Source organism: Conger conger, chromosome 1, assembly GCF_963514075.1.
Source record: "Conger conger chromosome 1, fConCon1.1, whole genome shotgun sequence".
Lineage (NCBI taxonomy): Eukaryota > Metazoa > Chordata > Actinopteri > Anguilliformes > Congridae > Conger > Conger conger.
This window is the reverse complement of record NC_083760.1, coordinates 35,724,809-35,743,320: the sequence shown is the minus strand read 5'-3', so window position 1 is coordinate 35,743,320 and position 18,512 is coordinate 35,724,809. Positions and strand designations below refer to the sequence as shown.

The window sequence follows — 18,512 nt, the reverse complement described above, 5'->3', positions numbered from 1 at the left end:
AGCACCCAGCAGAGAACAGAACGCCCGCCAGAACCGGGAGGTGAACTGGGGTCCACGATCTGATACTACGTCTTGAGGCAGCCCGTGCAACCGGAACACGTGGTCAACCACCAACCGTGCGGTTTCCACTGCCGATGGTAATTTGGGCAGTGCCACGAAGTGGGCCGCCTTGGAAAACCGATCCACCACCACTAAAATGACCGTGTTCCCCTCGGATGGTGGCAACCCCGTGATAAAGTCCAGCGCAATGTGACTCCAGGGGCGCCTCGGGACTGGTAGTGGCCGTAGCCGCCCTGCTGGGGGACGGTGGGAGCTCTTACTGCGCGCACAGACTGGACATGCGCCCACAAACTCGTGGACGTCCTTTTCCATCCCGGGCCACCAGAATCGTCGGGACAACAAATCTTTGGTGCGCCGAACCCCGGGATGCCCCGCCAGGCGTGAGGCGTGCCCCCACTGTAGCACCTGGGACCGGACCCCAGCGGGCACAAAAAGGCAGTGTGGCGGACCCCCTCCAGGATCCGGGTCACGGCGTAATGCTCTCCGCACCGCTGACTCAATCTCCCAAATGATAGGCGCTACAATCCGAACCCCAGAGAGAACGGGTTCCGGATTGTGTTCCCGGTCCGTTTTGTCGCAAACCCGAGAGAGAGCGTCTGGCTTAATGTTTTTAGATCCTGGATACGTTACAGTAAATGAAAAACGTGCAACAAATAGCGCCCAGCGCGCCTGACGTGAGTTGCGCGTTTTAGCGGTCTGGATGTATTCCAGGTTCTTATGATCTGTCCACACAGTGAACGGATGTTCCGCCCCCTCAAGCCAGTGCCGCCACTCTTCCAAGGCCAGTTTGACCGCAAGCAGTTCTCCATCCCCCACGTCATAGTTTCTCTCGGCCTGAGACAGTGACCGTGAGAAAAACGCGCAGGGATGCACCTTTTGATCTTGGGGAGACCGTTGCAAAAGAATAGCCCCCACCGCCAGCTCGGAGGCATCAACCTCCACAATAAACGGCAGGGACGGGTTAGGGGTTATCAAAATGGGTTCCGAACAGAACCTTTCTTTTAAACCCACGAATGCCGCCTCTGCCCGAGGTGTCCAAACAAAACGCGCCGGGGCACTCTTTCTAGTGAGTGCTGTGATGGGCGCGACTACCGTGCTAAAATTGCGGATGAACCGCCGATAAAAGTTGGCGAACCCTAGGAATCTCTGCACCTGTTTTACCGATTCCGGGGTTGGCCAATCCCTCACGGCAGCAATCTTTCGGGTCCATTTCGGTTTTGCCGGCGGAAACGATAAACCCGAGGAAAGACACTGAACTCGTGTGAAACACGCACTTCTCTGCCTTAACAAAAAGGCGAGCTTCTAATAAGCATGTCAGTACTATTTTTACGTGCCGGATGTGCTCCGAGAGGGTGGCGGAGAAGATCAAAATATCGTCCAGGTAGACGAAAACGAACTTCTCCAGCATCTCTCGAAGCACATCATTGACGAACGCCTGGAACACCGCGGGGGCGTTGGTGAGGCCAAACGGCATAACCAGATATTCGTAATGACCAGAGTGTGTGTTGAAGGCTGTTTTCCATTCGTCGCCTTCCCGTATGCGTACCAAATTGTACGCATTGCGGAGGTCTAATTTGGTGAATATTGATGCCGTTTGCAGGCGCTCAAATGCAGAGTTCATCAATGGAAGGGGGTACCTATTTTTTATGGTGATAGCATTCAAGCCTCTGTAATCGATACAGGGTCTTAGGCTCCCGTCCTTTTTTTTTTAACAAAAAAGAACCCCGCCCCCGCCGGTGATGAGGACGGTCTGATGAACCCATTGGCTAGGGCGTCCCGAATGTACTCTTTCATGGCCCTGCTCTCCGGCACCGACAATGAATAGAGTGCACCCCTGGGAGGGATTGTACCCGGATGCAACTCTATTGCACAGTCGTACGAGCGGTGTGGAGGTAACGTGGTCGCCTGTTGCTTGCTAAACGCCTCAGCCAATTCACGATACGCCCTCGGGACATTTGATGGCAGTGAGAACCCAATAGCCCCCATTATCCGGTTCTCACTCCCACTGATAGAGGTTTGCAATAGGCTCTCGGCGTCCCAGTCTGTGACGTCACTACCCTCTCCCTCGTCAATAGGGAGATTCCAGTCACAGCAAACCCTCGAGGCGCAGCTCGGGAAGAAAACACAAACCAAAAATACATACCAGGGGACAACGTCCCCCAACCACTGACTCACACGAGTCAAAAGAAAGAAAAACCAAAACCAAAAACCTTAGAGGAAGGCGCCAGCGAACACAATACCAGCGAAACGCCTTCCTTACCTTTTTTTAAGCTTTTCTTTTTTTGTTAGCAACCACCAGCACAGTACCTGACTCCCAAAACTACTGATAGAGTCTACCTTGTGCTTACCGGCTTGGCGCAAGAGCGAACAGTTGACACACAAGCACTGAAGGAGAGTCAGTACTGAGCTTAAATATGCTTCCCGGGAGGTAATTCCCCTAACGCCAATGAGGAACAGGTGCGACCAATGATCCTCGGCCCTCTGCAGGTAACAGCAGGTATTACCTCCCACATGACATAAGCAAACAGGTTGCATATACACACTACAACAATTACAAGTTAAGATGCTTACTATGGACAATGCGACTGTGCCTTTTATTTTAGAAAGTGTGTATTATTTTACAGTAGTATAAGATTAAATAGTCCTCCGTCTTCCAAATAATGCTTCACAGAATTATATCATACAGTTGGTATGCTTGTGAAACGATATACTACCTTTAGTAACAAGTGTGTTTTGGTATAATGACACATTGGATTTCCACATTTTAGTTATTTTCAAATTATTGTATTGTTGTTGTTGCCATCATTATGACCGTAAAATAGACTAACGCCAGTGTGTCAATAATCCGTGTTTGGAGGTGGAGTCCTAAAGTCCATACCCAAAATGAATGGATTCTTGAACCCTTTTGACTACAGGCATAATCCTGGGCTCTTCTGAAAAGGTTTTTCAAGGGTCAGAATTACGCCAAATTGTTAGGTTTTTATTATGACCTAGGTGTTAATTTCACCATGGGGACAATATCATCCTTTTTTCCAAGTTTCTTTCTAGTTGTCGAGCGGACGTGTACCTGACAACCCTCCCATTCATTACCATCATTCGCACCAGCTGTGGGAGGGCTATTTATACGCTCCCAGGTTGTAGCTTGGCTCTTCAGTGTCTTGTTGCCACTTCCTGAAGTCGGTTCTACAGCATTCTCACTCGCTATTTATGCTTCTGACAATATCCTTGCGGTTATTGTCAAAACCTTTGTTATTTTTTGTTTCCTTTGAGATCCTTAGTGTGAGTACTGGAAGCATTCCTTCCTCTATAGTTGGTGGGAATGGAGGTCTTTAGCTAGGTCTTCTTTTTTTCTCTCTTCCTCGTTTACTACGAGTTCGCCCAGTTTTGCGGGTTGTTTTATTTTGGTTTATTTCTCTGGTTTTATTTATGTTTAGATTTTCTTTTTGTTTAGTTCTTGGTCGTGTCGCACACAGTGAAAGTGGTAGTTTTGTTTTCTCACTGAAAAGATTTTCTGTTTTTGGTGGAGCCAAGTCACAACACTGGACAAGTCCCCTTTCAAACAGGACAATATCACCAAAAATGAGCATTCTGCATTGTTTGTTCTAATCATAAGACATTTGGACACATTAAATTATATTTAAGTTTATGAGGTTTAAACTGCTGCATTTAGCTTGGTAAACTATAGAACACTTTTTACCCTGGGAAAAAAAAGTGTTTGCACTCTCCCCCCCCCCCCCCCCCCCAGTCACCCACCCCTACTTCTCTGTCCCAAACTCCCTATCCTTGCAGCTATCCTCAGAAGATAATATACTCATAGAAAAGCTAAGTCCATAAGAATGTTTGTATTGTTACAAAAAGTTCAAAAGTTACAGAGTAACAAATTTACAAAAAACACCTGTTCTACTGTCTAGCATGGATATCTACAACCATAGCTCAATAGCTAGCTTATAAAACATGACAGTTATTTAGTCAGCTACCACAATTTCTGACTTTAATTCGGTCTTAGTTGCCTTACCAGGGAACGGTAGCTTTTCCATAAGAAGCAACAAAAATCCTGATGCCTAAGTTTGGCAAATCCCTGCCATTACCTGAAGCCATGGCCAGGAGGCCATAAAGAACCCAAGGATCACAGTTTAAGAATTGCAGAGACTAAAAGAAAAAAATTAATTTTGACTCAGACATATGCCTACTCTAGGAAACCCACTTATCACCCTCTGACTATCAAAAATTAAAGTAATCTCAATTCAACCAAGTATTCTCTGCAACATACAATTCGAGACAGAGAGGTGTTTCCATATTGATTAGCAGAAAATTATCACTAATCCATAACCCCACCATTACTGACCACTATACATAATCATTAGCGTTTTCATTAATAATATTGACTTCACTATTGTCAACCTCTACAGACCAAATACTGATGACCCCTCCTTTTTCCATAAATTTTTTACTACCCTAAATACATTTTCAGATTCCAAAATTATAATAAGAGATTTCAACACTAGACTAGATCCATCAATAAGCAGGCATTGCAGCCATCTCAAGAAAATGGCAATCAACTGACATAATAAAACAGTATATGGAAGAGTTTGGCCTCAGTGATAACTGGCATTTACACAACCTTGCAGCAAAAGAATATTCATATTTCTCATCTTTTCACCACACATTCTCCACACATTTTCCTCACAAGCAACTCATCACATCACACATTACAAATACAACAATTCATCCAATATTGATCAGTGACCACGCTCCTGTAACACTGGACTTAAACAACAAGCAGTTTCATAGGCCACACACAAGATGGCGTTTCAACACATCTTTACTCAAAGATCCTGATTTTGACAGTTTCCTTAAGAGAGAGTGGCCTTTCTTCACAGAAATACAAGCTCAGATATAACAACTTTGAATATGGTCATAAATCAGGCAAATACCTTGCAAAACAGCTGCAGCAGAAAAAAGATAAATACATTATCCCAGCCATAAAAAATTCAGCAGGACAGACTGTACAATCACAACAAGAAATAAACTGCATATTTCAGACATTATATTCCACAGACATTAAACCTGACCCATGGAACATAAATTATTTTCTAAACATATAATACTTCAGAAATTAACAAAAGATCATGCAGATTCATGAGACTCACCAATTACATCAGATGAATTTCATAGGGTACTTCTTCAAATACCTAACAACAAAGCCCCAGGTCCTGATGGTTTCCCTGCTGAATTTGTTTTAACACTTTTGGCAAACTATTTCACTTTTTCACTCTTTTTCTTAGAATGGTACAAATAATTCAACTTAACTCCAAAATTCCTCCTCACATGAACACTGATTTCATTTCAGTTCTCTTAATAACTGATAACAATCCCACCCTCCCCTCCAGCTACCGGCCACTATCATTAATTAAACCGACATAAAAAAGAAATCAGCGGTGAAGCCTTAGTTATAACAATAGAAACTGTCACACCCCTTATTATCAACTCTGACCAAACCAGATTCATCAAAAGTAGGCACTCCAATAACAATGCATGCAGGCTATTCAACTTAATACACCATGCAGAATAAAATCTTATTTGATGCTGAAAAAGCATTTGACAAGGTAAATTGGACATTTCTATTCACTATATTGAAAACATTTGGGTTCAGAGAAACTTTTTTATCAACGTTTAGCAACAAGGACACTGTACAACTCACAAATGGCCACTGTCACAACTAATGGACTAACATCACCAAGTTTTGTATTACAAAGGGGGACTAGGTAAGGATGCCCACTGTCACCCACTTTATTTGGCATTTTTATTGAACCCCTTGCTGCTGCAGTACGACAAAATAATAATATCGAGTTTATATGCCAATGATATTCAAATGTATTTAGGGAATCCACAAACCTCATCACATGAAACAATCAAAGTAACAAATGCTTTCTCTAAATTATCAGACTAGACTATCAGTTGGTCCAAATCCATAATTCTACCGCTTGCAATGAAAGCTGGAACTTGGCAGCCCAAACACCACCCATCCCCTCAACCACTGACAATTTTAAATAACTAGGAAATAATGTTTCATCCAAGCTGTCAGACCTGACTTATTTAAATTTCAATCCACTCCTCAAAACAGTAGAAGATGACTGGAAAAGATGGATACATTTACCAATTTCACTCATTGGCAGAATAGCAACCATCAAGATTTTACCTAAAATAAACTATCTATTCTCAATTATCCCCCTACCCAACCACCCCTTGCCTGGTTCAACTCTTTACATTCAATAATAACAACATTTTCTTGGAAAAACAGGAAACCAAGAACCAAACTATCCACTCTACAGAAACATAACAATGAAGGAGGCCTTGAAGCACCTAATTATTTCCTCACTACCCAAGTTCATCGTCAACTGGATCCACCCCACTGAACAATGCAACCTAAGGAACACAATGTCAAGACCTACCATTCATTAACTTCACCATAAAACTTAACAGCTGCTTCAAAGCCAAGACCATTTCAATCACTCTGACAGCTTGGTGGAAAGCCCACAAAATCACAAATTCAACACTGGCACCCTGTAAACACACCCCATTATGGAACAACCCTTACTTCCTGAATCATAAAAAAACTCAAAATTTCACTTCTTGGAAACAAAAAGGCATTACTCAACTTGAAGATTTACCGTTTCCGTCTGGGTCTGTGTCTCCCTGCCCATTTCACTCTCTATCCTCCCTGCTCCCCATGACCCTAGTTTAATGCCGCTTGGTTACATGTATATTTATATCGACTTTACATTAAATAATTAACAATTAAATCAAATATTTCTTCAAACTGTCGCAAATAACATGACATGACATATTCAATAACAGCGCCGTTAATGGACCATGACTGAGATTGGCAAGTTGAAATTGTTTTACCTGTTGTGATGTTCACATATTCAATATCCACTGACACGTTTCTTGAGCGAACAGATGTCAGTTCATCAGTGATATTTGGCACTGCACTGGATTCCATTATGAGTTCAGCATAATGTGTAACATATGACAGTACTGAAAAAAAAATTGCATATCTCATCCCATCCCATATTCATGCTTTAAAAATGATCAGTTTTCATGTTTTTTTATTTGAATGAAACCAAAATGCACGAAATAGCACCAGTGGGCCGAGTTTCTTTCTATTTGTTGTACATACAGTGGCTTCAGAAAGTGTTCAGTTGATGGCAGTTCACAGACACTTCCCATCCAAAGAATGGGATAAACTGCCAAAATCAAGGTGTGCAAAGCTTGTAGAGACTAACTCGAAGCTGTAATTGCTGCCAAAGGGGCTTCTACAAAGTACTGAATTAAGGGTCTGAATACTTATATAAATTAGATATTTCAGTTTTTGATTTTTAATAAATTGCAAAAATACAATGCTAATGTTTCTAAAAACATCTACAACATAATTGTGTGCAAAAAGTGAAGGGGTCTGAATACTTTCTGAAGCCACTGTAAATCAAAGTACATTTGATTGACAAAAATGAGAGACAACATGAAAATGCAATCAATCATTAGCAGTTCACAAAATGTGTTTAAAAATATATTTTTATCACTCTGATGACAGCATTCAATGCTTAAATAGACTCTTAAAAACATATCTAAAATGTTATAAGAGAAATATAGCAAAATATTTTAATATCTTTAATATATTTGACTTTATTGATGTATCACAGGAACTCACCTACAGCAGTAGATACCTGCATAATCTAAGAACAAAACAGTTGAAATTTTAAGACATACTGTACAGTACAGTGTTCTGATATTAAATGGGTTCACAATAACTATTTATTATAATATACAGATTCAAAACTAATTTGCAATCTAACCTGGATGGAAGACAATCCCAGGAAACTCAGAAATACCAGTGTTAGGGTCTTCATTTTGTACCTGGTAGGGAGGGAGAGGGTAGATTAAGTCATGTGGACAAATTTGTGGTCCCAACAGAATTAGAAATGAAATGCTATAAAATGCCATGAGATTTGAAACAAAGGATTAATATCCCCAAATAATTCAAGAGGAGCTAGATTGGAGATGACCAAGAACCCAGTGGCCAGTCTAACAGAGCACTCATGGTAGAGTGGCTAAACGGAAGGCATATGACAGCCTGCTTGGATTTAGAGAGCATGAGGAAAATATTCTCTGGTCTAATGAAACAAAAATGGACCTCTTTGGGCAGATCTCCGAGCATTATGTCTGACGAACACCAGGCACTGCTGATCACCTGGCTAATACCATCCCTGCTGTGAAACATGGTGGTCGCATCATCATGCTATGGGGGTGCTTCTCAGTGGCAGTCTGACGGAGCCGAGTAGACTCAAAGCTGTAATTGTTGCCAAAGGGGCTTCTACAAAATACTGATCTCTATTAAATCTGTATCTGGTTAATCTTAACATTCATTAAAACTGATACCGTCTATATGCGTGAACAAATGTACCTTTGGCTGAGCCATATCAGCCTGCTCTGTTCATAGTCCCTTGTTCGCAACAGCTTCCCCACCATTACATTACATATTACATTATTGGTATTTGGCAGACGCTCTTATCCAGAGCGATGTACAGTTGATTAGACAAAGCGAGAGACAATCCTCCCCTTGTGGCTACACTGGGATTCAAACCCCCAACCTTGCCTGTCCCAGTCATTTACCTTAACCACTACGCTACAGGCCACCACATTGTCACCAGGGAGCATTATGTGACTCGTACCAAGTTTTTAACCAAATGGAAGGAATTTTACTTTACACGTGCACAAAAACCAAAGCTGATCTGGAAGTTCTTTTTTTTCTATTTATCATGAATGTTGCTCTGTTCAGAACATCGTGAGCTAATTTGGTGAGTCTACATTAGCAGCAAAACACGTAGTACTAATGTTAGGCTAATGGTTAGGTTAAAAAGAAAAGTTGAAATCAGCGGGGTTTTTTTTGATAGCTTGTTACAATTTGTTTTTGCTTTCATATGGACTTTTTTTATGAGATTTTTTCTCTGTAGAGCAGGCGAGTTACAGAAAACATTGAGAATTGTTATCTTGCAATAATTCAGAGAATTACTTTAACTTGGTTCATTCTTATTCTAATTCATGTCGGGAAACTGATTTTTTTAGGATTTTGTTTTTGGCAAGACAGTGGTTATTAATATCACTGTTGCTAGCTGCCATGCCAATCTAAACAAATCACTAACTTACAGTGGGCTCCAGAATTATTGCCACCAGAAAAAGGCTGCACATAAACATTATGGATCATTATCTATATTTTATGTTATACGGGGTACATACAGGAAAACTATTCTCCGCTCCAAAAGTAAAGGAACAGTAAGGTCAATTCCTTTATTTTTGCAATACACTAAAGACAATTGAGTTTGAGGTCAAAATAGGTACATGGGATGATGGTATTTGTACCTAGATTTGTTGAACAATTTAGAAGATATCGCTTTTTGTATCAGACCATCCAATTTTTAGGTGGAACTTAACTGACCGGTGTTTCTTGTTGCCCGGATGTGTTCTATTAGATTTATTGGTTAAACAATAAATAGTTCTGAATGTTTACTCTTGGTTTTAGCCTTGGGTTTTTCCTGTGAAGACTGCATTTGTGTTAGAAAAGATAAACCAACAAGACCAGAGAGCTGTCTTTGGGAGAAAAGCAAGCCATTTTGAAGCTTAGAAAAGAGGAGCAATGAGTTGTTCTGAAAAAGAAAGAAACCGCTGCTGTACTGAGCAAAAGACATCGGAGAGGTCAACCAAGGAAAACAACAGCAGTTGATGACAGAAACATTGTGGAGCTGTGAAGAAAAACCTGGTAGCAGCAGGAGGAATTCAGAACGCTACAAAAACATTCTGTAAAACACACTGCCATCGCATGATGCTTGATGCAGTTATTGCAAGCAAGTGTTATTTACTTTCATTTTCTTAAATACTCTCTGTTCCAATTAGTGCTCACCTAAAGATTGGGTGGTCTGATACCAAAGGTGCTATGTTCTAAGTAGTTTAACACATCTAGGTGTAAATACCAGGAAATAAAAGCTGAAATTCTGAACTCGTGTTCATCTTCATTTCAACCCCAAATGTATTCAGTCTATTGCAGAAACAAAGGATTTGGCCTTGCCGTTCCAATACTTTTGGCGGGGACTGTTAATACTTTTATTTCAATACATTTACTCTCATGTTTCCATGTTAAAAATTTTCTGAAAGCCTCAGGTGCCAAAATTATTGGCACAAACAAAGTAAAAGTGGGAATACAATTTTACTTTCATTTAGTTAAACAGTGTAAGTGTAAATTAACAATATTCTGCCATTCCATAACTTCTTGTTTAACTAGAGCATAAAAAGGAGGTAATAATCATGCAAAATCCCTTCAACCATCAGAATGGAAAAAGCCAAATAACTTCACATAAAACGTAATCTATTTGGGCTGTCAGAAGTGTCATAACGATTTATTTTTACTTTAACTATTTACTTTAATTTTGCCATGGCATATAATGCTCTTTTAGGACATTTATGACACTATTATGACAAAGGGAACATGAACCCCTTACTTAAAAAATGACCTTACCTATCATAAGAGTAAATCAATGCAGTATAATAAAAACAGATCACGTTTCAGGTCTGTCTCGCCATGTTTTATGTTTATTCATGTTGTCTTAGTCACGTAGTGTCTTATCATGTATTATGTTAGTCTAGGTTCGTCATGTTGTTTAGTTTATTTCTTGTTACGATTTATTTTCTCGTCATGTCTAGTTATGTTTCGTTACGATTATATTACCTTGTTATGTTGAATGGTTATCGTCTTAGTTTCGTTTTGTATTATGTTTTGATTTATGTTTATTGTTACGTTAACTGGTCGTTGTTTATGCATACACTTTTACATGTCTTTCCGCAAACCTTGCGTTCCGCCTTTTCTCTCTCGCTCCTTCTGTCATTCACTCCCTAATTGTTTCCATTTGTCTATTTACTAAAACGACTAACGCTAGATCAGGATTGGGTAGAAACTAACAAAACTAATCATGTGTTCATGTTACCTTACGTTTCTCGTGCATGTCATTTACTAATTTACTAATGCTAGGGCAGGATAGGTTTATTACTAACGATTACTAATCTCCTTGTTAAACTTGTCATCCATCGCACCTGTTTTCCATTTCCTTGCTACGCTCTAACTAATTGTCTACACCTGTCTACACCCGCATTTATAGCCCAGTCGTGCAACTGTTCTTCGCGAAATTGGCTGCCTCTAGTTTTACTACGCAACTCTTGAGCATTATTTTCTGATTGATTCACGTTAAGATTCAAGCCTGTTTTACCGGCCATCGTTATTGTTTTCTGTTTCGTTGACCATTGTTTGTTTTTGACCACGTCCTCGCCTACCGTCTTTGTACTTTTGCCTCGCTGATTGTTTTATGGTTTCGACTTCCGCATCGCCCTCGACTACGACTCTGCCTGCCGTCCGCCTGTACATCTGCCCCGCTGACAGCTCTCCTGCTACCGGACCTCCCTGCACGTTTACCGACTACGAGTTTGCCTCTTCCCCCGGCACCGTGCTGTTTGTTTGTTTAATATTTGTTTGGCTGGATCTACGTGTATTGACATTGCTTGTTTTGACTACGCTCCTGGGATTCGTCCCGAATAAAGCCCTGACGGGACGTTATCTAACCTTTGTTTCTGAGTCGTGCATTTTGGGTCCAACCCCCACGCACCCGTCTCAAAGACACTGCTATGAAAAATTACACTCGATCTGTCGAAAAAGAATGTCATAACGGTGTTACGTCCTAATCAGAAGCTGGCTTATTGTGCTTATTGTGAACCCCCATAAAAGTGAGTTACACAGAACCGGACCGAGGGGTCGTTACAACATGTTATGGATTCTACAGCTTCATTGATCATGACCTTGTTACACAGTTTGTCAAACTGTTTATAAGACTTGTATAACATTTTCTCATGCTTTCTCAACAGCTTCAGTTTGAGCTATTACCTAAATTTGATAAGTGAGAAGTTGTCATGTCAACATGTGACATGACATCTGTCATAACATTTACTGATATGACAGTGCCATGTAATTTGACATGAACTAACATCAGCTGGTATGTCATCTTGTGATAAGTGTTGTCATGTGTATGACGGGGTTATGTCAGCCTTATGGCATAGGGTTCAAGTAGTGTTATTTTTATTATGCGTTTTGAGTTTACTCAGTTTCCCTTTGTCTAATATCATATTTTGTCTAAAGATCTGAAACTATTCAGTGTGACAAAAATGCAAGAATCGAGGAAATCAGGAGGCGGCCAAATACTTTTTCATGACACTATATGCTATATATAATATTTCCGTAGCTTTCTCTGTAATTATAAAGAACATACCTGTACTTATTAGTCACTATTACTGCAAATGCAACTATTTAAATTGAGTCCAATTAACTGTTAAAGTAATCACTTTGTTGTAATTTAATTAAAAGTGAAATATTGGTGTCCTCCATTACTTTCAGAAAGAACAAAAATGTAGTGATTGTTTGTGATTTTATTATTTTCTGTCTATGCTTAGCTTACTTCATGCAACTTAAAATTAAAATTATAATGATGTTGTTTTTGCGCACTGCATTGCTTTGTGAAACGAGATACACAAGGTAATCATGTTTTAAACAGAAAAGTTTCTATACATCACTGGTGTGCAGCTAGACCTACAATAGCATTTGCTTTTATTCTGTTTATTCTCATTCTCTCTCTCTCTCTCTATATATATATATATATATATATATATATATATATATATATATATATATATATAGTATAGCCAGTAATAAAATGACAACTGAGTTATAAAATACTGCTCAGATTTAAACAGCTATAATCCAATGCTGTATTTTCAAAAACACATTAAAATAAAATTAAGTTGACAGAGTATTCTTTATTATGAAGGTTTTCTACAAAGGAAAGGAGGTTTTAGGAATTAGGAAAGAAATCCTCACAATACAGAAACAAAGCCATATATTCTAACTGCAGTAAATAATAATAAAAATATTATTTTCAGGATATTGCATCCACATGAATTTCATGATCATATTGCATGGATAATATTCTAAATCAAATGACTTGATTTATAACACAAAAAATAAAGGAAACAGATCACATTTCAAAGTGTAAAGAATGTGTATAGTGTTATAATGTGAAGGTACTGACCTTGTTTGCGGAATCCTTTTTAAGAGCAAGAGTTAGAGCACATAATCCATGCTTAAAGAACTTTTATGTAGAGGAGAGAAGAAATACAGATGCATGTGGGGTTATGGGTTAGTGGCGAATATAGGGTTCTGTATTAAAAGAACACATGTAAACACCAGGCAAATGGGATCCACAAAACTTCCTCCAATATTTGAATAACTGATGTCATGCTTGCCAACCTAACCAAATAATCCTCTTGGCTTGCAGTTTTCTGTCTCTATTTGAATAGTGAATAGACCAATATTTGTCTGTGACTCACGGTGTATTCATATGGCACTGCTGCAACCATATAGCCTGAATACAAAAGAGCTTGCTGCCCATTGAATTAAATGCAAATAGAAGACCAAGGAGATTTATCCCTATATGGTACTCAAACGTAACTACCGTAAAATCCCAAGAGCACCATATGGCAGTCCCAATCTTATACCTTTTCAAGTAATCAAAATTACTGCTATAGTTTTGTTTTTATCCCCTATTAAAACCCTTCTAAAATGTGTAAACTTTCTTAATTATCCCAATCAAAGGCGTGGAGCCACTGCATATTGGGCTTGGGACTGAAAGGGTTAACAACCAAATGATTCATTATGTGTCGCAGTTTGTGAAACAATGTTTGTCTTAGTTCAGATGTTTTGGGTAAATATTTAGTAAGATGTACCTATTTTATTACATATTACATATTACATATTTTCACAATCTGCTTTTCATATGAACCATAATGCTCATTCATTGAGTTTCAAAATACCATTGAGGAAGTCTGTTCTCTTTTCTTAGCTTACTTCTGGGGCTTCACAATCTTGGGTTATCTTAAAGTGTGCCTTCCTGTCTCGTTAAATATGCATGTCTATGCCTGCACCTAACCCCCTGTTGATGGGTCCCTGAAGTGTACGAGGCAGAGGGAGAAGAAAGAGCTCATGGTTTATTGCTCATTTTGGGGCTTTCACATACAATGTGGGCCGCCTATAGCATAGTGGTTAAAGTACATGACTGGGACACGCAAAGTCGGTGGTTCGATCCCCGGTGTAGCCACAATAAGATCTGCACAGTCGTTGGGCCCTTGAGCAAGGCCCTTAACCCTGCATTGCTCCTGGGGAGGGTTGTCTCTTGCTTAATCTAATCAACTGTACGTCGCTCTGGATAAGAGTGTCTGTGAAATGCCATTAATGTAACTGCAATGCGGGCATGATGAGCTTACTCAAAAGCCAATAAACAATTTTTGGGGGGTCGTATGGTGTTAAAAAAGTATTTGATATATAGTCCGCAGGAGATGTACCCCCCACTGGAAACTGAGGCGTTTTGCATTTATGATACATTACCAGCAGATCTCTGATCATTTTACCCTTCTTATAAGGAGGCAAATTAACATTTGGGATAACATTGTAAAATCTTCCAGTGTTTAAAAGTAATAGTTATAAATATTAGGTTATATGTTGTTATATTCTGACACAAAATTAACTCTACTCTCATCTTATCCTCGGGGGTAGTAGAAGCAAAAAGTTCCCATCTATGTACAGTGCCTTCTATACAGTGCAGTCAGATCTTCAGCAAGTGAAATGCATGGATCCTGTGGATCATGAGCTGTCCTTTTTTTCCTCCACACTTTACTCTTTCCATCACTCTGGTACAGGTTGATCTTTGTCTCATCTGTCCATGGCACTTTGTTCCAAAACTCTACAGGTTTTTAATGTACGATTTTGCAACTGTAACCTGCCATTCTATGCTGGAAGCTTGCCTGGGGTTTGCATCTTGTGGTCAACCCTTTAAGGTTATGCTGGTGTAGTCTTCTCTTGATGGTCGTCAGACACCTACACCTACATCCTAGAGAGTGTTCTTGATCTGCTGAACAGTTACAAAGGGTTTTTTCTTCACCATTCAAAGACACTGGTCTACCAGGTTTGCCATTGCTGAGATGACCTGTGTGTTCTTGCTATACCAAACAGTTGATTTTGACACACCTAATTTTTTGGCTATTTTTAGAGATCTTCTGATCCCAGCCACAGAAGTACTAAAGGGAAGCCTATAGCCTAGTGGCCTCAGCTAAATAACTGTAACAAAATGAAGAATAGTGTAAGGCAACATAGCAGGGGGAGACAAAGAACTGTGTTTCTGATATAGAATACAGCAAGCAAGATATAGACCAAACTTGAAATATCTGATTTTCTTTTAACCAAATCCAACAATGGAGAAATGAAAAAATATTAACTTTGAATCTGGGTGAAGTGACCCTTTAAATAGCTTAACACGCACTTCATAAAAACAAGTGAGTGAGTTCTATTACTGCCACCTGCAACAGTATGCTTTGGCTTTGCTGCATATACTGTATGCCTTAACCATTTAACAAACTTACTCCCAAAAAATATCTCTATAATGTAGGGAAAGCCATATTATATTTTTATACTTTTCAGAGTCAACCTTTGAAATCAAGTTGACTATTCATGTGCTGAAAAGTTGCTGCTGATAAGGTCAAGGTCAGGAGGGTGAATATGAACTAGGGAAATTCATGCAAATTTATATTTGCTGCAGCAGTCAGGAAGGTATATCACAGACACGTCTTTGTTCTAGGACTACTGGAAAAAGCATTACAGCAGGTCAATGTGCATATGGACATGGACATCATTTTGGTGGTTTTGCACCCTGCTGGTCTTATGGAACATTGCAGCTTGACCCAGCATTCAGAAGAGACACTTGCAATACACCAGGTCTGACTGCTGTGTGGTGTTTTCAGCCCGAAAACTACTCTGATGGGTGAATGGAAAATTAGTTCAGTATAAATACATAGTATAAATTCTCAATATTTATCTTGTTTTAATGATTACTGGATGCAGTCAGGCATGGGCAGTCCCAGTGGCAGCTGGTGGTGATACTGGATGGGAGGGCTAAAAACGAAAAGTTTAATACCTATCAATAGCTCACACTCCAGCATTTCATTTGAAAATATGCCATTTGATGAATGAGTTTATTCAAAGCACCTTACAATACCATGAGCTCATACATTTTTCAGTATGGCTGGCACCACTGGGAATTGAATCCATAACCGTGGCAGTATTATCACCATTTGCTACCAGTTGAGCTACAGGACTACAATATTGGCTCATACTCTTTTACAGCAATACAACAATGAAACCAAACCTTGCTATAGTAGGTGCACTTAAGAGAAATCTCCATAACTGAACCGTCAGTAATGTAGCCTACCTAAGCACAATTACACTCTGGCTTACGCATTCCATGTCTGTCGTCTCAGTTTGCACAGTGACTAATGTTGCCTTTTGATATTTCATCAGCCATTTATGTTCCATAAACAGTGACCATACATTCAAGCAGCTCATTTTGACTTGACTGTGACGTGTAACATAGTGTGTTAAACAAGTGATCGGCTTACTGGCTATCTAAAAAAAGAGAAGTCTAGAAATATAATACCATATACAGTACTGTGCAAAGGTTTTAGGCAGGTGTGAAAAAATGCTGTAAAGTAAGAATGCTTTCAAAAATAGAAATGTTAATAGTTTATTGCAAACTATGCAATAGTGAGTGAACAGAAGAAAAATCTAAATCAAATCAATATTTGGTGTGACCCTTTGCCTTCAAACCAGCATCAATTCTTCTAGGTACACTAGTAAGGGATTTTGTAGGCATATAGTCAAGTGTGTGATTAACCAATTATACCAAACAGGAGCTAATGATCATCAATTTAATATGTTGGTCGAAACACAATCATTAACTGAAACCGAAACACAATCATTAACTGAAACAGAAAAGATGCGTTTAATTAAAAGGAAGTGAGAAAGGATAAGACATTCTTTGTATTAATTAATGATTGGATAACCTTGGATAATGATTGGCTGAGCGTGCCAGGTTAAATAACACCACCCTGTGCATTTGGCGCGCTCTCAAGTTGAATGCCTAAAAATATGCTCCTTGTCTGTTTTGCAAGTGTTGAGCATGAACCGTGCTTTTTGGGTTAGCAAATAAAAAGAACTAAGTAAAAGACCCTGTCATTGTGTTTACCTTCATTTTGAGTAGATACATGACAAGGTTGGCGACAAGGATTTGATTTAGTATCTTTTTTATGTGTAACAGATAACCTCCGTCTTGACCCAGTAAGCCAAGAACTGAGAGCAGCAACATGGCGTTGTACAGCAGTGACGCAGGATACATTTTTGACGAAACGGCAGAAACGTTCGAAAACTACGAAGAAAGACTTACGCAATTTTTGTTAGCTAACAACATTGAAGATGACCGAAAGAGAGTAGTATCTGTATCAGTGGTAGGCCCTAAGACTTTTTCAGTGTTAAAAGATTTGGTAGCACCGAGCAAAGTGAGCGAAACGCCACTCGACAATTTGTTAAAAGTAATGAGAGACTTTCATACGCCAAAGAAGAACGTGTTAGCCGAAAGGTACACGTTTCCAAATCGCCGTCAACAGGTTGGAGAGTCTTTTGCAGACTACATAGCTAGCTTAAAAGGGCTAGCATGCAGCCAGTGATAACAAATTAACGTGGCCGAAAATGATCCAGATAAGGAATAACTTTGAGTGCACCAGCAGTGGCTTGCAGTCCATGCAGAAGGGACCGTCATCACTGCACCTACGAGCTGACCATGTAGGCCTGCAGCAACGGGGGGTGAGGCAGCGCAAGTTCAGAATGGGGAGAGCGGAGCCAAGAAGCAACACCGCCAGCGAGTGCCATCGATGCCTGGGAAAAGGGCATGCACCAGACGACTGCCGGTTTAAAGAGTTCCAGTGTTGAGGATGCAGCAAGACAGGACATTTGGAGCAAGCTTGCAAGACCAAGCGCACCAACCTCCATGCCACCGCCAAGGAGCAGCAGCGGCGGCAGACTGGTGGGTTGGCGAGCCGTTCTTTTCATAAGCGGTCCAGAAGTGAACTTTGTGGACAAAACGGAGAGCACAAACTAATGCAACCAAGGAACGAACTGAATGGGGACTTTATGTGGTGAAAACAAACTGTGAATATGTGAAACTGTATAAAGTTATGGTGAGATGTAATGGAGTTAGGATGTACATGGAAGTAGATACTGGGGCAGCAATGTCTGTCATCTCTGAAAGCTGGTATTGGTCCAAGTTTAGAAATGTGCAATTGCAACCATGCAATCTTACTTTGAAAATGTACACTGATCAACTGTTAGACTTGATGGGCAAAATCAGGGTAAATGTACAATGTGAAAAGCAGCAATTGCAACTGACATTGCTTGTTTCACGTGGTAAGGGTCCAGCGCTTAT

General features: G+C 40.0%; 1 protein-coding gene across 1 annotated transcript in view; it reads right to left on the bottom strand.

Annotated features, from left to right (window-relative positions):
* The window catches only part of adgrf3a (adhesion G protein-coupled receptor F3a), a 56,017-nt gene extending 42,686 nt beyond the window's left edge, over positions 1 to 13,331 (bottom strand). The window contains exons 1-4 of the mRNA XM_061230574.1: positions 13,239 to 13,331; positions 7,914 to 7,974; positions 7,769 to 7,793; positions 6,967 to 7,098 (exon numbers count right to left, since the gene is read on the bottom strand). Of these exons, the coding sequence (XP_061086558.1) occupies positions 6,967 to 7,098; positions 7,769 to 7,793; positions 7,914 to 7,967 (211 nt within the window). The 5' untranslated portion in view covers positions 7,968 to 7,974; positions 13,239 to 13,331. The remainder of the gene's footprint in view (positions 1 to 6,966; positions 7,099 to 7,768; positions 7,794 to 7,913; positions 7,975 to 13,238) is intronic.
* Between the last annotated feature and the right edge of the window lie 5,181 nt (positions 13,332 to 18,512).